The sequence below is a fragment of the Dendrobates tinctorius genome, unplaced genomic scaffold (assembly GCF_039654945.1).
Source record: "Dendrobates tinctorius isolate UK_male_01 unplaced genomic scaffold, ASM3965494v1 ptg000062l, whole genome shotgun sequence".
Taxonomy (NCBI): Eukaryota; Metazoa; Chordata; class Amphibia; order Anura; family Dendrobatidae; genus Dendrobates; species Dendrobates tinctorius.
Window position 1 is genome coordinate 18,677,501 of NW_027361730.1, and position 23,742 is coordinate 18,701,242.

Below are 23,742 nucleotides of genomic sequence, written 5' to 3' on the forward strand. Positions count from 1 at the left end.
GTGGATAATCTCTTTAACCCCTTCATGACCCAACCTATTTTGACCTTAATGACCTGGCCATTTTTTGCAATTCTGACCAATGTCCCTTTATGAGGTAATAACTCAAGAACGCTTCAACGCATCCTAGCGATTCCGAGATTGTTTTTTCGTGACATATTGGGCTTCATGATAGTGGTATATTTAGGTCGATAATTTTTGCGTTTATTTGTGAAAAAAATGGAAATTTGGCGAAAATTTTGCAATTTTCAAATTTTGAATTTTTATTCTGTTAAACCAGAGAGTTATGTGACACAAAATAGTTAATAAATAACATTTCCCACATGTCTACTTTACATCAGCACAATTTTGGAAACAACATTTTTTTTTCGTTAGGAAGTTATAAGGGTTAAAAGTTGACCAGCAATTTCTCATTTTTACAACAAAATTTACAAAACCATTTTTTTTATGGACCACCTCACATTTGAAGTCACTTTGAGGGGTCTATATGGCAGAAAATACCCAAAAGTGTCACCATTCTAAAAACTGCACCCCTCAAGCTACTCAAAACTACATTCAAGATTATTAACCCTTCAGGTGCTTCACAGGAACTAAAGCAACATGGAATGAAAAAATGGACATTTTAATTTTTCCAACCAAAATTTTCTTTTAGCATCAGTTTTTTCATTTTCACATGGGTAACAGGATAAAATGGATCCTAAAATTTGTTGGGCAATTTCTCCTGAGTACACTGATACCTCATATGTGGTCATAAACCACTGTTTGGGCGCACGGCAGGGCTCAGAAGGCAAGGAGCGCCATTTTACTTTTTGAATGTAAAATATGCTTGAATGTTTAGCGGTTGCCATGTCTTGTTTTAAGAGTACCTGTGTGCCTAAACATTGGAGCTCCCCCACAAGTGACCCCATTTTGGAAACTAGACCCTCCAAGGAACTTATCTAGATGCATAGTATGCACTTTGAACCCCCAGGTGCTTCACAAATTGATCTGTAAAAAAAAAAAAAAAGTACTTTTTTTTTTTCACAAAAATTTTATTTGGCCTCAGTTTTTTCATTTTCACATGGGCAACAGGATAAAATGGATCCTAAAATTTGTTGGGCAATTTCTCCTGAGTACATCAATATCTCATATGTGGTCATAAACCACTGTTTGGGCGCACCGCAAGGCCCGGAAGGGAAGGAGCGCCATGTGACTTTTTGATTGGAAAATTAGCTCCAATCGTTAGCGGACACCATGTCGCATTTGGAGAGCCCCTGTGTGCCTAAACATTGGAGCTCCCCCACAAGTGACCCCATTTTGGAAACTAGACCCCCGAAGGAACTTATCTAGATGTGTGGTGAGCACTTTGAACCCCCAAGTGCTTCACAGAAGTTTATAACGCAGAGCAGTGAAAATAAAAAAATAATTTTTTTTCCTCAAAAATGATTTTTTAGCCCGCTATTTTTTATTTTCCCAAGGGTAACAGGATAAATTGGACCCCAAAAGTTGTTGTCCAGTTTGTCCTGAGTACACTGGTACCCCATATGTGGGGGAAAACCACTGTTTGAGCACACGGCATGACTCAGAAGGGAAGGAGCGTCATTTGACTTTTTGAATGGAAAATTAGCTCAAATCGTTAGCGGACACCATGTTGTGTTTGCAGAGCCCCTGTGTGCGTAAACTTTGGAGCTCCCCCACAAATGACCCCATTTTGGAAACTAGACCCCCTAAGGATCTTATCTAGATGCATAGTGAGCACTTTTAACCCCCAGGTGCTACACAGAAGTTTATAACGCAGAGCCGTTAAAATAAAAATATTTTTTTCCCTCAAAAAATAAATTTTTAGCCTGCTATTTTTTATTTTCACAAAAGTAACAGGATAAATTGGACCCCAAAAGTTGTTGTCCAGCTTGTCCTGAGTACGCTGGTACCACATATGTGGGGGGGACCACTGTTTGGGCACACGTTGGGGCTCAGAAGGGAAGTAGTGATGTTTTGAAATGCCGACTTGATGGAATGGTCTGTGGGCGTCATGTTATGTTTGCAGAGCCCCTGATGTACCTAAACAGTGGAAACCCCCCACAAATGACCCCATTTTGGAAACTAGATCACCCAAGAAACTAATATAGATGTGTGGTGAGCACTTTGAACCCCCAAGTGCTTCACAGAAGTTTATAACGCAGAGCCGTGAAAATAAAAAAATATTTTTTTTTCCTCAAAAAATTATTTTTAGTCCACTATTTTTTATTTTCACAAGGGTAACAGGATAAATTGGACCCCAAAAGTTGTTGTCCAGTGTGCCCTGAGTACGCTGGTACCCCATAAGTGGGGGGGGACCACTGTTTGGGCACACGTTGGGGCTCGGAAGGGAAGTAGTGACGCTTTGAAATGAAGACTTGATGGAATGGTCTGTGGGCGTCATGCTACATTTGCAGAGCCCCTGATGTACCTAAACAGTGTAAACCCCCCACAAGTGACCCCATTTTGGAAACTATATCACCTAATGAACTAATCTAGATGTGAGGTCAGCACTTTGAACCCCCAAGTGCTTCACAGAAGTTTATAACGCAGAGCTGTGAAAATAAAAAAATATTTTTTTTTCCTCAAAAAGTGATTTTTAGCCCACTATTTTTTATTTTCACAAGGGTAACAGGATAAATTGGACCCCAAAAGTTGTTGTCCAGTTTGTCCTGAGTACGCTGGTACCCCATATATGGGGGGGGGACCACTGTTTGGGCACACGTTGGGGCTCGGAATGGAAGTAGTGACGTTTTGAAATGCCGACTTGATGGAATGGTCTGTGGGCGTCATGTTACGTTTGCAGAGCCCCTGATATACCTAAACAGTGGAAACCCCCCACAAGTGACCCCATTTTGGAAACTAGACCCCCCAAGGAACTTATCTAGATGTGTGGTGAGCACGTTGAACCCCCAAGTGCTTCACAGAAGTTTATAACGCAGAACCGTGAAAATAAAAAATCTTTTTTTTCCACAAAAATAATTATTTTAGCCCCCATTTTTTTATTTTCCCAAGGGTAACAGGAGAAATTAGACCCCCAAAGTTGTTGTGCAATTTTTCCTGAGTACCCTGATATCCCATAAGTGGGGGTACACCACTGTTTGGGCACACGTCGGGGCTCGAAATGGAGGGAGCACCGTTTGACTTTTTGAACGCAAAATTGGCTGGAATAAATGGTGGCTCCATGTCGCGTTTGGAGAGCCCCTGATGTGCCTAAACAGTGGAAACCCCTCAATTCTATCTCCAACCCTAACGCCAACACACCCCTAACCCTAATCCCAACCCTAATCATAACCCTAACCACAACCCTAATCCCAACACAGCCCTAACGAAATCCCAACTCTAACCCTAACCAGAAGCCTAACCGTAATCCCAACCCCAACCCTAATCCCAATTCCAATCCTAACCCTAAATTCAACCCTAACCCTTAGTCCAACCCTAACCCCTAGTCCAACCCTAACCCCTAGTCCAACCCTAACCCCTAGTCCAACCCTAACCCCTAGTCCAACCCTAACCCCTAGTCCAACCCTAACCCTTAGTCCAACCCTAACCCTTAGTCCAACCCTAACCCTTAGTCCAACACTAACCCTAACCCTAGCCCTAACCCTAACCCTAGCCCTGGACCTAACCCTAATGGAAAAAAAAAAAATATTTTATTATTTGTCCCTACCTATGGGGGTGATAAGGGGGGCGGTGATTTACTTTTTATTTATTTTGATCACTATGAAAGTTTATCATAGTGATCACAATAAATGAATGAATCTGCAGCGTTGCAGATTCGATTCGGCACACTGCGCATGCGCCCGCCATCTTGCAAGATGGCGGCGCCCATGACGCTGGACGGCAGGACACCGGGACGGATAGCGGGAGATCGGAGGCACAAAGGAGGGTGAGGGGGTGAGAGGGGATGATCGGAGGGCTGGGGGGGCGGAGGGAAGGCGGGGGTGCAGATCATGACGGCGGCTGCCGATCGGTGCCGTCAGAAGGTGGCGGCAGCCGATCGGTGCCGTCAGTCGGTGTGGGGGGGGGTCGGGTCTCGGTGTCCAGCCATGTCCGATGCTATTTCAGCATCGGCCATGGCTGGATTGTAATATTTCACCAATTTTCATTGGTGAAATATTACAATCTCTCTGATTGGCAGTTTCACTTTTAACAGCCAATCAGAGCGATCGTAGGCACGTGGGGGCTAAGCCACACCCCCAGGTGTTAACTCTGAAGGGTCCTTTGTGTGCGGGTCGGGTGACCTTTCAGTGACCCCGGTCACCCGACCCGCAGGGGGGCTATTTATAGCATGACGCCTACGTAGGTGTCATAGGTCGTTTGGGCACTGCTTTTCATGACGCCTACGTAGGCGTCATAGGTCGTGAAGGGGTTAAGGCTATAGATACGACTTTAGTTTAGTTTTTACATTTTAATTTAATTTTTTTTCTATTTATTTTTGTAAATATTGCACAATATGTCATTCAAAAGGTCAAAATAGACCATTATTCATATTTTATCCTTCAGTTTTGGACTCTAACTGAAGTATCATCAGGAGCTCGAGCTTAGACCGATTTAGTTGTGTAACTGGGTGACTGGAATGTTCATGCAGACATTAAAATCATCGCTCTCATCATCAAGCTGCTCATAATGATTATATTCTATGGGCACAGAACAATTGTATTAATGATCGTAATAATCATATAAATAAATTGCATTTTATTGCATGAAATAGGTAAGTATTTGATCACCTACCAACCAGTAAGAATTCTGGCTCTCACAGTCCTGTTAGTTTTTCTTTCAGAACTCCTCCTGCTCCGCACTCATTAGGCCTGTTTCACACATCCGTCTTTCAGATCAGTTGTTAACCGCCAAAATGGCGGAGAACGGACCCGTCGGCGGACTGACAGGAACGTGTGGCACCGGACCGTTGTTCAGACGGATCCGGCGAAGGCTGAATTTTAAAGGAACCCGTGCCCGGAAAAAGGAGGGAGAGAGAGAGGGGGAGAGGGAGAGATTTTTTTTTCAGCCGCCAGAACTGGATTTAGGGTTAAACTTCTGCCAAAGGCATTTCTTCCGCCGCAGTGTAGAAATGCGGATCCAGCCACCAAAAAAAGTTTCATTGTCCGTCCTGCCAGCGGACGCCAAAATTTTGGCAGATCCGTAAAAAAACGGATCCAGCGGATGACCATCCATCATGATCCGCCAATAATGCAAGTCAATGGGAAAAAAACGGATCCGCCAAGAAAAATGGCGGATCCGTTTTTTTTTGCAAAACGGCGGATTTTGACTGATAGAGACAAACGGAAGCGTGAAAGAGGCCTTACATGTATTAATTACATCTGTTTGAACTTGTTAACTGTATAAAAGACACCTGTCCACACACTTAATCACACCCCAACCTCTCCAACATGGCCAAGCCAAAGATCTGTCAAAGGACACCAGGGACAAAATTGTAGACCTACACCAGTTTGGGGTGGGCTACAGGACAATAGGCAAGCAGCTTGGTGAGAAGGTAACAACTGCTGGCACAATTATTAGAAAATGGAAGAAACACAAGATCACTGTCAATTTTCCTAAATCTGAGGCTCCATGCATGGTCTCACCTAGAGGGGTAGGGATGATTCTGAGAAAGGTCAATAATCAGCCCAGAACTACACGGGAGGAGCAGGTCAATAACTGAAGAGAGCTGGACCACAGTCTCGAACATTACCGTTAGTAACACATGCCTGCTTGAAGTTCAACAATGACCAGGAGAGGAGGCATGGGAGAAGGTCAAGTGGTCAGATGAGACCAAAATAAAACTTTTTGTTATCGACTCCACTCGCCGTGTTTGGAGGAAGAACAAGGATTAGTAAAACAGCAAGAACACTGTGAAGCATGGTGGAGGAAAATGTCATACTTTGGGGGAGCTTTTCTTCAAAGGGGACAAAACGACTGCACAGTATTGAAGGGAGGAGGGATGGGGTCATGTATCGTGAGATTTTAGCCAACAACCTTCTTACCTCAGTAAGAGCATTGAAGATGGGTTTTGGCTGGGTCTTCCAGCATGATATTGATCTGAAACACACAGCCATGGCAACTAAGGAGTGGCTCCGTAAGAAGCATTTCAAGGTCCTAGAGTGGCCTAGCCAGTCTTCATACCTGAACCCAATAGAAAATCTTTGGAGGGAGCTGAAACTCAATGTTGCCCAGCGACAGTCCTGAAACCTGAAAGATCTGGAGAAGATCTATATGGAGGAGTGGGCTAAAATCCCTGCTGCAGTGTGTGCAAACTTGGTCAAGAACTACAGGAAACAACTGATCTCTGTGATTATAAACCAATTTTTCTGCAAAAAATATAAGTTTTGTTTTTCTATTGTATCAAATACTTATTTCATGCAATAAAATGCAAATTAGTTATGTAAAAATCATATGTGATTTTTTTTTAGATTCTGTCTCTCACAGTTGAAGTGAACCTACGATAAAAATTACAGACCTCTCCATTCTTTGTTGATGGAAAATCTTGCAAAATCAGCAGTGTATAAAATACTTATTTTTCCTATTGTATGTGATAAATGCTGATAGATACACACACACATATGTATATACATGTATGTAACAGAACATCTGGCTTGAACAGAATGTGCAGAGACCAGCTCTGGACTTGTTTGCTTGGTACATACAGACATGTAACCACAGCTGGCAATCACTGATAGCAGCACTGGTCGGACCTAGCGAATGACCAAAGCAGTCACTTGTCTTAGGCTATGTGCACACATTGCGGATTCCGCTGCGTTTTTTTCCGCGCGGAAACGCAGGTAAAACCGCAGGTAAAGTGACCTGCGGTTTTCCTGCGTTTTGGTCTGCGGTTTTGCCCTGCGGTTTCACACCTCTACTATGGTAGAGGTATGAAACCGCTGCGGAAACCGCACAAACAATTGACATGCTGCGGTTCGTAAACCGCAGCAAAACCGCGCGGAAAAAACCGCACCGTCAGCACAGCGTTTTTGAAACCCCATAGGGTTTCATTGTACTGTACTTGGTCAGCGGAACTGCTGCGTTTCCGCAGCGGCAAAAACGCTGCGGAAACGCAGCAGAATCCGCAACGTGTGCACACAGCCTTACTGTCTGGAACAGGAAGCACAAAGAACAGTAAGGGACCAAAGAAACATTGGTAGAGGTAAGGTGTATACTTTTCTTTTTAATATTTTAAAGCATCTTGGTTGAAGTACATCTGCGTTTAACATTAACTTAATGAAGCAGTGCCATCTATATATTTTTGAATAAACGTATGTATACTGTATATGCATGTAATGTAGTGTGAATGCCTTAATATACTTACCTACCGCTGCTCTCCTCAGGAGCCAGTGCCGTTCTGCTCCTCTTCTCAGTGACTCTCCGGCTCATGCTGTGCTCCGTGTGACCTGGAAATGGCTTTTACAATGTAAGCTAATGAAGCGTCAGAACGAGGCACCAGAGGCTTTTACTGAAAAAGACTTCCAGCTTATGTATAGACCGTAGGGTGAGCCGGCTAATCATGACTGTGATGACGTCACTGAGAAGAGGAGCAGAAGGGCGCTGGATCCCGGAGCAAGCAGCTGTAGGTGAGTATATTCATACACTCACACGACATTACATACACATTTAATAAAAAACAGATAGGAGTGCCACTTTAAGCTAATATTAAACACATTTTTTTACACAAAGTTCACTAATATTTATAACTTAAAAAAAATGAAATAAACTATACAACTAAATTTCCCCAAATTCAGGATGATAATAACTTATTATAATCACATAAACTAGACAGGATAAGGTAAAATATGGTGGCGGTCAGGCTCTGTTTTTTATATTAACACTTCATTTCCTTCAGAAATAGAAATTTGTCTCCAAAGGAAGAATTATCATAAAACCCCCTCGGTCTCCACAGAGTCAACATTTCCCAAAGAGATTGAGGAATAAACTTCTGTTGTGATGATTTATCCCCTTTGGATTAATGAATGTAAAATAAACGTGCTTATCTCGGGCGGCCATGAAATATCATAAACAGTGCTCTCATTTCAATTCATCTTGGTTGCCGGAGATTATGGGTCTATCAACAACCCCGAGAACTCCCAGTGTCGGCTTCCTGCTGGAAGGATGAGTGATGAGCTCACTAATGCACCGCTAAGTGCGGCCGGGGCCTTGTTATGCCGGCGCAGCAAATAACCGCGGCCTGCAATGCTGCCTTCTGTTTACTGCACTGAAGACTCCATTTAACCCTCCACGAGACGCATGGAAGGAAGAAAAGGTCACTGGCACCACGTTTAATGCAGTCAGTGACAGTCAGGCCAAGTTCCCACGATGAGAATTTGGCGAGTTTCTGATGTTGCACATTTTTGCACCAACTAGCAAAATTTGGCTACTTGAGTTTTTGTGCGTTTTTTTTTAATTTACATGCATTTTTTCATGTCTTAAACAAAGCTGTTTTATTTTGAAAACTTTCCATTACTTAGCATTAATAATACTGTATTGATAAAGTTTTGTGTTTTTACCGTTTGGAAAGGCACTAAAAAAGCAAATGATTTTCACCTGCTTATTTCCCACATCTCATTCAAGTCTATGGGGAAAATCCACAAATAAAACGAATTGTACCGCAAGAGAAATTGACATGTTACAGATTACAAATCCCATACGTGTTACTGGAACTATTATACATTGTTTTTGTGCATAAAAATACACAGAGGAAAAAAAACGCACCAAATATTCATCGTGGGAACCTAAATTCTTTCATTAAAGGAGTTATCCAGGACTAAGTTAATTTTTTTACTACGGGCCTAAGAAGTTGTTGTTGTGCCCTGCACAGATGTCTGTCGGCACAGAGCGGTCACTGCCGGCGATACCCCGGCTACCACTGACATTACTTCCGACAGAGCAGCGGCTTCTCTTCCACTCTACTCTGTTGACAGCGACTGACTGCCGACATCATGCCGAGTGACAGGCGGCTGTCAGTCAGTCAGGACTACCAATGACGCATGCGCTGAAACTCTAAAATTTGAGCAATATAGGTAGACACACGCCGGCTGTGAGATTGGTTACTGAAAAATTTGCCCCACAGACACGCAGGTTCTTATGCAGATTTGTGATGTGCTGGCTTCATTTTTCAATCTTTGCAAAAAAAGAAAAAAAAGTGAAATTTGCTGCAATTCGGCAACATTTCTTTATAACATGCACATCTGAACCAGCATCAAAATATATGACATTTTCCATACTGATATAAAAAGTTGCCATATAATAGGGGCCTCTGATGTGGCCCTTGGCTCCAATTTATGGTGGTTATCCATACGTGGCCTCTTTCCATTACAAAAATACTATATAAGGGAAGAAGCTGAGAGTTGGAGATCCCATGTCACCCCTGAACTGGCGTACATAAAACAAAATACGAAAATTACCGGTTTAGGAGGTTTATGCGCGCCATGGATTCCTCGCTTAGGTTTTCCACATGGCCACTTGGCTTTCCCTGTGAAGAAGACAAAGCATGTAAGTGGTTTTCACATCTGACTTAGCGTAGCACGGATTCTATAGAATGGCCCTTGAAGACTTCTGACATTTTAGCTTTCAGACACCTAATATTCTATATCAATACTAATTTGTCATCTTTCAAGTGAAAAATGTTTATGTGATGTGTCAATTCTCGATGTAGACAGACTTGGCCCTATAGCTCTGCCAGCCTGTGCAATGGAAGCCTCATTTTGGTGACTTAAAGGGGCAATCCAGATCTGCTCACTTCTGACATGAAGCCTCCAGATACCTGACCTGTGTTATCTATGCAAAGATGTTACTTTTCCCTGTAATCCTGCCTGTGATGATAATGAGATGACTGCTGAGAAGTGATCTCTACAGAACAGGATGCGGCTGCCTATTGCCCGGCGATGTCAGGGTGAACATTTCAAGAGTTCAGGATTCTTTTCAAAAACAGAGGAGATGAAAGTGTAGCAAAAACAAACATTTAAAAAGAGATCTTTAACATAAAAATGTATTAGAACAGTAGGTCATTATATCATGATGCATTCCCTGTATTTGCATTAACCTCTTAGTTTTGGCACATTTTGTGGATAAAATTGCTCTACTGTTCCAAATGGAGAAGCGGAAGCCAAAAAAAACCCACTGATCTGTTCATAATACATATAGCAGTGATATTAGGAACACAGTCATGTACAATGACAACAGGTTCTAGCGCTCTACATCATCCCGTCCCCTGGTAAGCGCGCGGAGCTGCAGGCAGAGCCCGTGATGGTTTATTCATGGCTGTACAGTACTAAGCATATTGATTGCCCAGAGATGTATTCCATTTTGTGCATTGATTTTGGATTCTCTTTCCATGTAACCTGACCACTGACAGCCCCCTGGAAGGAGATGTGTTTCCCATAATCAATATGTGACCCAGATCTTGGGCACTTCCAGTACTGAGGTCACAGCAGAAAATAGAAGAGGACTGCTTGCTGCTTTCTTATGTTGCTTTATTATAAACTACTTCTCTCCATCATATTTATTTCACATTTATAATATGGGCAGGCAACATGAGGGTTCCCAAAAATGTATTGTAATCACTGTACATGCTCCATACAGGAGAAAAAAAACATTTTTCGAACTATAAAATGGACCCTAGGTTAAGATAAAATAAAATAGGAAAAACATTGTTCCTATTAATTAAAATTTCCCTAGCGGTGTAAAGTGGAGGGGTCACTATCACTAATCTTAATGTACTAGGGTAGAATAGGGAGGTAAGAATCTATTGTTAGTGTCTCTCTTGTGTGTGTATTATACACACACAGCTCTGCTACATTCACATATAAAACACACAACTCTGCTATGTATGCACTATAGGGAGTCATCCTCTCTGGTAGGCATGAGGCCTTAGGTAGAATTCACACAGGAAATGTGGTTTTGGTCCAAACACGTGCAGTTTTTATTGATTTCTCCAGGTTGCACAGCACCAAAACAAACTCAAACATTACTCCCTAGCCTTGTCCAGGCACTAACTTATCAGAACAGTCCCTGGCTACTCGTACACAGCTGAGCTAGCCCCAGCTCGGTCAAACCAAACAGCTACTGTCCACAGTAACCATTGATACTTGCGATTGTCTGCATATGGCCTGTGCAGACTCTTCTCAGAGAGGGGTTCTGTCCTGTCTCGCTCTTCAGCTCCAAGACACATCCATATGGTCAGCTTCCCTCTGCTCACTGACTTATATGAACACCTAGCCTGGTTATATGTAGAGCTAGTCAGGTGTACTAAACAAAGCCTGCAGAGCTAGGATTTAACCCTAGCCTTCCTGGCTTTGCTACAGCACATATAGACACACAGCTCTGCTATATACAGAAATATAGACACACACAGCTTTGCTATATACGCACATATAGAAACGCACAGCTCTGCTAAATGCACATATAGAAATACACAGCTCTGCTACATGCACATATAGAAACACAGAGCTTTGCTATATACGCATATATAGAAACACAAAGCTCTGCTACGTTCACATTTACATACACACAGCTCTGCTACCAGTAGGTAGGTAGGTACACTATACATTACCACATCTTGCAGTTCCTGATCAGGACCTAAACGGAGGCTGCATAAGCTGAGCAACAGTAGGACCTTCCACACAAATAACTCAAGGACCTTTCAGGTTTAGCGGATAAGTCACATGACCTGAAAGGTCTTTGAATTAATCATGTGGATGTCACGATCCATTTTTGAATCTGTGTCAAGAGTCCTGATTCTCTTTTATAAACCTTTTTCCTTTCAGGCCCTCGGGGGTTAATATGTGTTTTTGCTCTCGGTGGCCGCTGGTGTTACTACAAGTTTAGTGAGTCTGCTTCTGGGGTTTCCCCCCCAGTGGCCGCAGGTGTTACTACAAGTTTAGTGAGTCTGCTTCTGGGGTTCCCCCCCCAGTGGCCGCTGGTGTTACTACATGTTTAATTAGTCAGCAGGTAGTGACCCTACCCCTTCCTTCCTATAAAAGGTCATCAGGTGCTATAGCTCACTGTTGGTAATACTGGTCATTTGGAAGCCAACCGTGCTGAAGAGAGAAGCTATCTTGAGCAGTGCTGTTTGCAGCTGATCTGCAGCAGTGGTTATCCTGCTGGAAGCGGTGTTCAGGTGCCTTACTCTGCGGTCCGGTGCATGACTGCAGAGCAAGCTAAGTGTTGTTGTTTTTCCCTGTCTGTTATTTTCCCTGGTGTCTTATTAGTACAGTGGTGGGACCAGTGTCCGCACTTGCCAGTTCCCTAGTAAGGGATAGGTGCAGGGCAAGTGAGGGCCTTAGGTATCCTGGTCGGCAACAGCTTGAAAGAACCTGTATAGGGAACGTGAGGAGAGTTCAGGGTTCTTCCTTAGGAGAGTGCAGGAGGTGTCCACTTCCAAGTTCCCTATTGAAGGGCCCACCGTTGTAATTGTGTCCCTTTGTTTTGTCTTGTTGTTTGGTGACCGACCATCGGGTCGCGTCACGCAGGGTCAGTCACCACGTGACAGTGGAAGTTTCTTCAGCTGCTCAGCTCGTGCAGCCTCCGTTCAGGTCCCGGTAAGGTTCCTCTCCTGCTCTGCACCAATTATATAGATCAATGCAGTGCAGGAGGAGGTAGGGAAGCTCTCTCTGTGATCGGGTAGGACAGTGTCAGCGGTCTCCTCCATCAAAGGAAGCTGCCTCTGGACAATCAGACGCACAAACATTTAGTTTCTCTTGTTAAAAAGTGTGTCTTATAGGCCAAAAAATACAGTAAATGTCCTGTGACAAGCAAGCCAAATGTTTCTGAAGTGGAGCAACGTTGTAACACACATTAATCAAACCACATTTTATATTAGTACTTTTGAGTTTAAGATTAAAAAAGGACCATTCATCAAACTTTCCATGTAGAACTGGACACACAAAACTAGTTGCAGGGGCAAAATAAACGATATGTCTGAAGAATGTGTGTGAAGATCTGAAGCTGCGGTTTGTAATAATTACCTAGGCAGGTTAATTTTATTCCTTACACCCATGGTTTTACAACAACTCGGGGTAGATGTCCAAAATACATTGCCTCCAGTCCACAAGATCCCCTCCCCAGGGTTGGTAGCCCAACTGCCCCTGTACGAGGCGATGCTCACTGCCTCCCAACTTTTGGTTGGCCCACAGATTTCGTATCTACCGCCAGTATAGTCTGCAGTCACAGTTTAAGCTCCTCCAGACAACAGATAACACAACCGAAGCCCATCTATCCAGCAGCGACAGTCCTTAAGAAAGTTCCCTAAATAAAGACAACAAATCCCTCAACCGCAGCAGACGGAAACAGCCCAGCCAGCAACCAATCTTCAAACTCCATAGGCCATCCATCCATGGGCTTCAGGACCCCAGCCTAGATGCTCACCACTCGACGTCACTCCAACAACTTCCTCCAGACACACGACTTCTTGTTCTTCCTCCTTAGAATCAGCCCCCTTAAACATCTTTTAGCTCAAAGAATGTTCCAGAAGCCCATCACCTGGAACTACATGACAGATCAATTGGGTCTACTATTCCCCATCCACACAATGGGACTAGTGCTTGGGATAACAATGGAATGATTGCATTCCTTGATTACTAATCTTGGGTCTGGCCTTATGTATGCATAAAGGGGGCTTCACACTTAGGGTACCGTTACACCTAGCGATCCCGACCAGCGATATGACGCGGTCAGGATCGCTGGTGCATCGCTAGGTGGTCGCTAGTGAGCTGCCACACAGGCAGAACTCACCAGCGACATCGCTGGGGACGGGGATCGCTACTTACCTGTCAGACGCAGCGATCCTGACGTCCTCCCGCCCGGCTCCACGCGTCGCTCGTCGGCGCCACAGGAAGCCCAGCAGGAAGTGACCGACGAGAAATGATCCAGGAGCTTCTCGCGCGATCAGCGATAACCAGCGGGGGAGCCGGTCGGAGGTAAGTATCACATGCAGCGATATCGCTAGCAATATCGCTGCAACGTCACAAAATCGGTGACTTTACAGCGATATTGCTAGCGATATCGCAGTGTGTAACGGGGGCTTTAGCGAATATCTATAACAGAACATTCACTACCCTCTCCACATCTATCCTAAGGTTAGTTTTACGTTTGCCTATCAGAATTCGATCATTGTTCCAATCGTTCACAAGGCCCATGCTACATGTGAGTAGGGTTAGAGGACACCAGAGACAAACCTCTCTCAGTTCACTGACTCATTTGCATAGTGTCAGTGAGACAACAAGGAATTTCTTTATATGTGCCAATATGTTAACACAGTCATGCCATATAATCTTTGACATCTCCATGTACACTTGTACTATTGATCCTTAGTATCTGTGGGATAAAGTCACAGTTTTTTCGCATAGTAATACTAACGTTTATGAGCAGCAAAGTGCGTCAGCAATGCGTGGACATATTGCTCTCTTTTATCATCCCCTATGTGTCACTATCCCAAAGCGCTATTTGGTTATACAGTTACTTATCTTTGAGCTTTTATCTCCTGTCAGTCTGTGTGAGGGTGGGGGCACTACAGCAGAGTTTAACTGTGTCACATTACAAAGGTTCTATCAGCTCCCCTCCACTCATAGGAATGTCATCCCTCCTGTACTGCATTATCAGAGAGGAGATAAAGGTGTAAATAATCTCATTTAATAATGCCGGGTCCTAAAGGTACTGTCACACTTAGCGATGTACCAGCGATCCCGACCAGCGATATGACGCGGTCAGGATCGCTGGTACATCGCTAAGTGGTCGCTAGTGAGCTGCCACATAGGCAGATCTCACCAGCGACATCGCTGGGGACGGGGGTCGCTACTTACCTGTCACACCAGGCGATCCTGCATCCTCCCGCCCGCCTCCACGCGTCGCTCGTCCTCACAGCAGGAAGCGCCGCAGGAAGCTGACGACGAGAAACAGTCCTGAACGTTCTCGCGCGATCAGCGATAACCAGCGGGGGAGCCGGTCGTAGGTATCAGACACAGCGATATCGCTAGCACGTCACTAGTTATAGCGATATTGCTAGCGATATCTCTTAGTGTGACTGGCCCTTAACTGTCCTTTAAATCTGGAGGCCTTTAGCCCAAGAGAGAGACATGTTTGAATAATATTTCATTTACGATTCCATCAAAGAAAGGCACGCCTTGTTGCATCTGATGGCTCTCATGAAATGGTCAATTTTTAAGTCCCTCAATTTTAGACGTATACTCCATATAGCAGCAACGCAGTACAAATATCATATATTCAATGTTTGCTTACATCTGTGCCCTTACAGAAGGCTGCTGTATTCTTTTGTTAGTAGTCATAGGTATGTCTTTTGTGCTAAATTTGTAATTAGTAAGGTAAGCACAACAGACAAAAGTCTGATTAGTGACACCTTTGAGCTAATTACTTACACCTTAGAGGGAGTTTGTCATTCACGTCCATTATGCTCACTACTCGAGTCTCGACATGCTCCATTCGAATACCAAGCATTTCACTTCTCGATCAACACTTTTGATCACTTATGTCTAAAGTGCTGGAAGCAACTTGTAATTGCTTTGAAGTATGATTAGGCTGTCTATTATTATAGGTCTCTCACAGGAGTAGCCTGTTCTAACCTATGCTGGGGCCGTCTTCTTCTGTCCCTTTAGTGTTGCTGCCTGGTCTAACTCATACAGGGGGAAGAAGTAAACTCCCACAGTGAAAACTAACTGATGAAACCAACTTAGACTTACCCAAATACTTTTTATTATTATTATTTATTTATATAGCACTATTAATTCCAAGGTGCTGTACATGAGAAGGGGAGTTACATGCAAAGTTATAGATATCATTAACAGTAAACAAATTTACAATGACAGACTGGTACAGAGGGGAGAAGACCCTGTCCTTGCGGACTTACATTCTACGGGATAGTGGGGAAGAGACAGAAGGTCAGGGGTGCAACAGCTCTGGTGGTGATGAAGCTTCAGCTCGGGCTGTGGTGAGGCGGCAAAATTGTTATTGCAGGCTGTAAGCTTTCCTGAAAAGATGGGTTTTCAGGTTCCGTTTGAAGGATCGGAGGGTGGTGGATAATCAGACGTGTTGAGGCATGGAATTCCAGAGGATAGGGGATATTCTGGAGAAATCTTGGAGGCGGTTGTGTGAGGAATGAATAAGTGTGGAGGAGAGTAGGAGGTCTTGGAAAGATCGAAGATTACGTGAGGGAAGATATTGGGAGATTAGTTCAGAGATATAAGGAGGGGAATGGTTGTGGATGGCTTTGTAGGTCAGTGTTAGTAGTTTGAACTGGATTCGTTGGTGAATTGGGAGCCAGTGGAGGGATTTGCAGAGGGGAGAGACAGGGGAGTAGCGAGGAGAGAAGTGGATTAGTCAGGCAGCAGAATTGAGGACACACTGGACAGGTGCAAGAGAGTTAGCAGGGAGGTCACAGAGGAGAGTGTTGCAGTAGTCAAGGCGGGAGATGATTAGGGCACGTACAATAGTTTTAGTAGATTGAAGGCTGAGGAAGGGACGGATTCTGGAAATAGTTTTGAGTTGTAGGCGACAGGAGGTGGCAAGATTTTGGCCGTGTGGTTTGAAGGACAGGGCAGAGTTGAGAGTTACTCCGAGGCAGTGGATTTCAGGTGCGGGAGAGAGTGTGATGCCGTTTACCATAATAGATAGATCGGGTAGGGAAGATACACAAGATGGAGGAAAGATAATGAGCTGAGTTTTGTCTACATTGAGTTTTAGGAAGCGAGAGGTGAAAAAGGAGGATATGGCTGATAGACACTCCGGGATTCTGGACAGCAGAGAGGTGACATCTGGGCCAGAGAGGTAGATCTGAGTGTCGTCCGCATACAGGTGCTACTGAAAGCCATGGGACTTTATGAGTTGTCCTAGGCCAAGAGTATAGATGGAAAAAAGTAGGGACCCCAGGACAGAGCCTTGGGGGACTCTAACAGAGAGAGGGCGGGATGAGGAGGTAGTGTGGGAGTGGGAAACAGTGAATGTGCGGTCAGAAAGGTATGAGGAAATCCAGGACAGGGCAAGGTCTTTGATGCCAAGGGAAGAAAGAATCTGTAGCAGTAGGCAGTGGTCAACTGTGTCAGGAAGAGGACAGGTCGAGAAGGAGGAGGATGGAGAACTGTCTGTTAGCTTTGTCTGTGAGTAAGTCATTAGTAAGTTTGGTCAGGGCAGTTTCAGTGGAGTGGTGGGGGCGGAAGCCAGATTGGAGGATGTCAAGGAGGGAGTTAGATGAGAGGTGGGAGGAAAGTTGAGCATGGACATGTTGTTCAAGGAGTTTGGAAGCAAACGGAAGCAGTGATATTGGGCGATAGCTGGGCATAGCAGTTGGGTCAAGGTTTGATTTTTTGAGGATGGGTGTTATGGTGGCATGTTTGAAGGCAGAGGGGAAGGTACCAGAAGATAGGGATAGGTTGAAGAGATGGGTTAGGGCTGGAATGATCATTCCATGTTAGTGAGGATGGGGAGCAGGTGGGAAGGAATCGGGTCAAGTGCACAGGTGGTGAGGCATGATTTGGAAAGGAGATGAGTAAGCTCTCCTTCAGTGATGTTGGAGAGGGAGGTTATTAGGAAAGGGCAGAGGTCTGGTATGTGGAGTGGTTGGGGTGGTGGAACTGTAAAGGATTGCCTTGTTTGGTCGATCTTGTTTTTGAAGTAGGTGGCAAAGTCCTCAGCAGAGATGAGGGGAGTTGGAGGTGGCAGTGGTGGGTGGAGGAGAGAGTTAAATGTGCTGAACAGTTGTTTTGGGTTGTGGGGTAATGAAGATACAAGGTTTGTGAAATAGGTCTGTTTAGCAGAGGTGAGGGCTGATTTAAAGGCAAGTGTAGCTTGTTTGAATCAGTGAAGTCGTCGGGCAGTCGTGTTTTCTTCCAACGCCGCTCCGTGACCCTGGATGCTTGTCGAAGTTTTTTGGTGAGGTTGTTGTGCCAGGGTTGCCTATTGATTTGTCGTACTTTGCCATGCACGAGAGGGGCGACTGAGTCTATGGCTGATGTGAGGGTGGCGTTGTAGAAAGCGGTGGCACTGTCAGTGTTGTGGAGTGAAGATATGGAGGACAAAGGTAGAAAAGAGTCTGAGAGTCTGTGAATGTCTAGGTGTGCGAGGTTTCTGCGAGGATGTGCTAGTGGCTGGACATGGGGGCAGGTGAGAAGGACAAGGATGAGAAGGTGAGTAGATGGTGGTCAGATAGGGGGAAGGGAGAGGTTGTGAGATTAGATAGGGAACAGAGGCGGGTGAAGATGAGGTCTAATGTATGTCCATCTGTGTGGGTGGCTGTGAAGGACCACTGAGTAAGTCCAAAGGATGAGGTAAGTGACAGGAGTTTGGAGGCTGCTGGCTGGTGGGTGTCAATGGGGATGTTGAAGTCTCCCATGATGATGGTGGAGATGTCAGCAGAGAGAAAGTGGAGGAGCCAGGTGGAGAATTGGTCGATGAAGGCAGTGGCTGAGCCCGGTGGTCGGTATATGACAGCCATTTGGAGATTAGAGGGAGAGTAAATACGGACAGAGTGAACCTCGAAAGAAGGGAGGATAAGGGAGGGTGGGGGGTGGATAGGGTTGAAGGAGCAGTTTTTAGAAAGGAGGAAATCCACTCCTTCACCATGTCTGTTGCCAGCGCGAGGAGTGTGGGTAAAGTGGAGGCCGCCATAACTCAGTGCGGCCGGGGAGGCCGCGTCAGGGGGTGTCATCCAGGTCTCAGTGAGGGCCAGGAAGGAAAGGTGGCAGGAGGTAAAGAGGTCGTGGATCACATGGCGCTTGTTGCAGATGGAGCGTTCCAAAGTGCTCCAGAAAGAGAGTACGGGGGGGTGGGGGTCAGTGGCACAGGTTTTAAGTGTGAGGGATTGCGGTAGTTTCTGTTAGTGTGAGAAAGATAGGGGTGAGGATTAGTGGGATATATGAGGGGGGGGGCAGGATTGGGGGATATGTCACCAGCAGTGAGAAGAAGCAGAGAAAGGGAAAGCAGGTAGGTGAAGGAGAGTGATTGTCTTGTATTGTATTTTAATAGGAGAGGTCTGTGGTTGAGGAGTATGTATGCAGATAAAGCGAGCTGGGGGGGTAAGAGAGAGGGGGAGATAATTATTTGGTTCAAGGGTGCAGGGTTTTGGGAATAGCGAAGGAGAGTGAGGATGAGTGGAGCAAAAACGGTGATGGCAAATGTAAGCATGGATAAAGAGCAGGAAAAAAAAAACAAAATAAGAAAGCAGTGGTAGTCTTACAGTCTAACCGATTTCTGGACTATTTCTGGTATATTTCTCATGTAACACTTTAAAGATGTCACACTTCAAATGATGTTAAATCTGACCAAGGTTATATCTGACCTGCTCTGTTCAACTTATACCATTGCTAATATCTACGCAACGGAGAGGTGAAATAAAAAAAAAATAAAAAACACAAAACCATTTTATTCTGCTTTGCAGCTGGGTGTCCAGCTGAATGTGAAAAATTTGGTGAAAGGTCCTATTTAAGCATATTGTGGTTTCAACCTGGAAACAATGCTGTACAACAAATGGCTGACTAACTTGTACTTTCTGGACACTGACAGAAGCAGTTCACATTCATACTATTAGCAAACTGGGGGCATTGCAGTTAATATGGTGCTCACATGCTGAATTACAATTTGTCAATTCATGAAAACAACTAGAAATGACAAAGTCTGAGTAAGATACACCTACAAAATTGGAAGATTAGATCACACACTTTATAACCTATAGAAGTATTTAGAATCATGGAATCGTAGAGTTGGAAGGGACCTCCTGGGCCATCTGGTCCAACCCCCTGCTCAAAGCAGGATTCGCTAAATCATCCCAGTGAGATGTCTGTCCAGCCTCTGTTTGAAGACTTCCACTGAAGGAGAACTCACCACTTCTCGTGGCAGCCTGTTCCACTCATTGATCACTCTAACTGTCAAAAAGTTTTTTCTAATATCTAATCTGTGTCTCCTCCCATTCAGTTTCATCCCATTGCTTCTAGTCTTTCCTTGTGCAAATGAGAATAAAGTTGATCCTTCTACAATGTGACAGCCCTTTAGATATTTGTAGACAGCTATTAAGTCTCCTCTCAGTCTACTCTTTTGCAAACTAAACATTCCCAAATCCTGCAACCTTTCCTCATAAGACAGGGTATGCAGACCGGTCACCATTCTGGTCGCTCTTTTCTGAACTTGCTCCAGTTTTTTATGTCTTTTTTAAAATGTGGTGCCCAAAACTGGACACAATATTCCAGATGAGGTCTGACCAAAGAGGAGTAGAGGGAAATAATGACTTCACGTGATCTAGACTGTATGCTTCTGTTAATACATCCTAGAATTGCATTTGCCTTTTTTGCTGCTGCATCACACTGTGACTCATATTCAGTCTGTGATCTATTAGTATACCCAAGTCTTTTTCACATGTGCTGTTGCTTAGCCCTATTCCTCCCATTCTGTATATGCTTTTTTCATTTTTATTGCCCAGATGCAGTACTTTGCATTTTTCCCTGTTAAAAAACATTCTGTTAGTTGCTGCCCACTGCTCCAGTTTATTTATATCTTTTTGAATCCTCTCTCTCTCTTCTCTAGTATTAGCTATCCCTCCTAGCTTTGTGTCATCAGAAAATTTAATCAGTTTACCCTTCATTCCTTCATCTAAATCGTTGATAAAGTTGTTGAACAATACAGGGCCCAGGACAGAGCCCTGTGGTACCCCACTTGAGACATTCTTCCAACTGGATGTGCAGCCATTTACGACCACTCTTTGGGTCCGATCACTAAGCCAGTTATGAATCCACCTTACAGTTGCCTTGTCCATTTGACAACCACTATCTGAAAGGATGGATATCTAAGGCCTTGTGCGCACTGCATATGAACTCCACATTTGGTGTATAAGCCAGGACAAAATCCATAGTGCCCCATTAACACCATTAGCGGACATGTGTTATTGGTTTTTCTATACAATGGGCCACCATGACAAAAGGTATACTACAGATTATGCTTCCCCTTTTATTGGGATATTGTTGAGAAATTTACAATAAGTGCCATAAGGAAAAAAAATATGTAAAACAGATATTTGATTTGAGCAAAAAGATTGGCAAGACAGCGACCACGTTGGTAGTCCGTGACCACCAGATTAGCTCTATCATGGTGATGCACATGACATCGCTCCAGGCCTACTAACTGAATGAGGCACAAGGGATGTGGGAGATAGGAGAAGGTTCACAGGGCTATGGTCCTTTTATACATACATACATACAGAATATGTTTAGATGCACTTTGAAGAATTTTCCCATGACACAGCCACAAGTTAAGTCAATGTCAGTTAAGGGGTAAATTCAGGTTCAGGATCCCACAAAAATGAGTTCTGCAACCTGTGACAGCTGGTAGCAATAACATAAAGGCAAGCACATATGTCAAACTCTGACCCACAGGGTGAGTATAATTGGCCCGCAACGTGGGTCCCCTGAGTGTACTTGGCCTGTGACGCTGCATCGTACTTTCAACTGTCGATTCAGTTGAAAGCAATGATGAAGGGGGGAGTGTCAGCTGATGCTCACCCTCCCATTAATCCCCCCTCTGCGTCTGACGTCTCAGCGCAGCGGACGTGATGACGTCATGACAACGCACCGACTGTACCAAGGTGTGCAGAGGATATAAACAGACGAGAGCAGCGAGGGAACGGGCAGAAGTATTTTTTTTTTTAATGTGGGGCCTATTATACTGCATGGAGCACTATGTGAGGCCATTATACTGTATGGAGCACTATGTGGTGCCTTTTATAGTGTATGGAGCACTATGTGGAGCGCATTATACTGTATGGTGCACTATGTGGGGCACATTACACTGCAAGGAGCACATTACACTGCAAGGAACACAATGTGAAGGTATTATATTGTATGGAGCACAATATTGGGCCCATTTCACTGTATGCAGCACTATGTAACGTAGTAACATAGTTAGCAAGGCCGAAAAAAAGATATTTGTCCATCCAGTTCAACCTATATTCCGTCAGAATAAATCCCCAGATCTACGTCCTTCTAAAGAACTAAATAACTGTAAGATACAATATTGTTATGCTCCAGGAAGACATCCAGGCCTCTCCTTAACCCCTCTACTGAGTTTGCCATCACCACCTCCTCAGGCAAGGAATTCCAGTCTCTTACTGCTCTTACAGTAAAGAATCCTCTTCTATGTTAGTGGAAAAACCGTCTTTCCTCCAGACGCAGAGAATGTCCCCTTGTGACCGTCACCTTCCTTGGTATAAACAGATCCTCGGAGAGATATTTGTATACATGGTTATTAGATCGCTCCTCAGTCGTCTTTTTGCTAGACTAAATAATCCTAATTTTGCTCATCTCTCTGGGTATTGTAGTTCCCCCCATCCTCTTTATTAATTTTGTTGCCCTCCTTTGTACTCGCTATAGTTCCATTATATCCTCCCTGAGCACCGGTGCCCAAAACTGTACACAGTACTCCATGTGCGGTCTAACCAGGGATTTGTACAGAGGCAGTAAAATGCTCTCATCATGTGTATCCAGACCTCTTTTAATGCACCCCTTGATCCTGTTTGCCTTGACAGCTGCTGCCTGGAACTGGCTGCTCCAGGTAAGTTTATCATTAACTAGGATCCCCAAGTCCTTCTCCATGTCAGATTTTCCCAGTAGTTTCCCATTCAGTGTGTAAAGGTGATATTGATTCCTTCTTTCCATGTGTATAACCTTACATTTATCATTGTTAAACCACATCTGCCACCTTTCGGACCAAGTTTCCAACTTATCCAGATCCATCTGTAGCAGAATAATAGCTTCTCTTGTATTGACTGCTTTTCATAGTTTTGTATCATCTGCAAATATCGATATTTTACTGTGTAAACCTTCTATCAGATTGTTAATAAATATGTTGAAGAGAATAGGTCCCAACACCGACCCCTGCGGTACCCCACTGTTCACAGCAACTCAGTTAGAGAATATACCATTTGTAACCACCCTCTGCTTTCTACCACTAAGCCAGTTATTTACCCATTTACACACATTCTCCCCCAGACCCATCATTCTCATTTTGTGTACCAACCTCTTGGGTGGCACGGTATCAAACGCTTTGGAAAAATCAAGATATACCACGTCCAATGACTCACCTTGGTCCAGTCTATAGCTTACCTCTTCATAAAAACTGATTAGATTGGTTCGACAGGACCGATTCCTCATAAACCCATGCTGATATGGAGTTAAACAGTTATTCTCATTGTATGGAGCACTATTTGGGGTGCATTATACTGAATAGAGCACTATGTGGGGCCATTATCCAGTATGAAGCACTATGAGGTGACCATTATACTGTATGGAGCACTATGTGGGGCACATTATACTGTATAGAACACTATGTGGGGCACATTATACTGTATGGAGCACTATGAGGTGCCCATTATACTGTATGGAGCACTATGTGGCGCCCATTTTACTGTATGGAGAACTATGTGGTGCTCAATATATTGAATATAGCACTATGTGGGGCACATTATACTGTATGGAACACTATGTGGGGCACAATATACTGTATGGAGCACTATATAGGGCACATTATACTGTATGGAGCACTATGTGAGGTTATTATACTGCATGGAGCACTATGTGGGGCCATTATACTGTATGAAAGGCAATGCAAGGCCCCTTTATACTGTAAAGAGAATTATGGGGTGCCTATTATACTGTATGGTTCACTTTTTGTGGCCATTATTCTGTATGGGAGGCTGTGCGGGTGTTACAGTAGGAGAATCATACTGTGATGGGGTCACCATTTTTTGATAGGCGGAATGAGGAACCCCCCTAC

The 23,742-nt window shown here is 44.2% G+C and overlaps 1 protein-coding gene across 2 annotated transcripts in view; it reads right to left on the reverse strand.

The window, feature by feature from the left end:
- The window catches only part of SCAPER (S-phase cyclin A associated protein in the ER), a 404,857-nt gene that overhangs the window by 329,893 nt on the left and 51,222 nt on the right, over positions 1–23,742 (reverse strand). For both annotated transcript variants that reach the window (XM_073579348.1, XM_073579347.1), the window contains exon 3: positions 9,387–9,454. In XM_073579348.1, the coding sequence (XP_073435449.1) occupies positions 9,387–9,454 (68 nt within the window). The remainder of the gene's footprint in view (positions 1–9,386; positions 9,455–23,742) is intronic.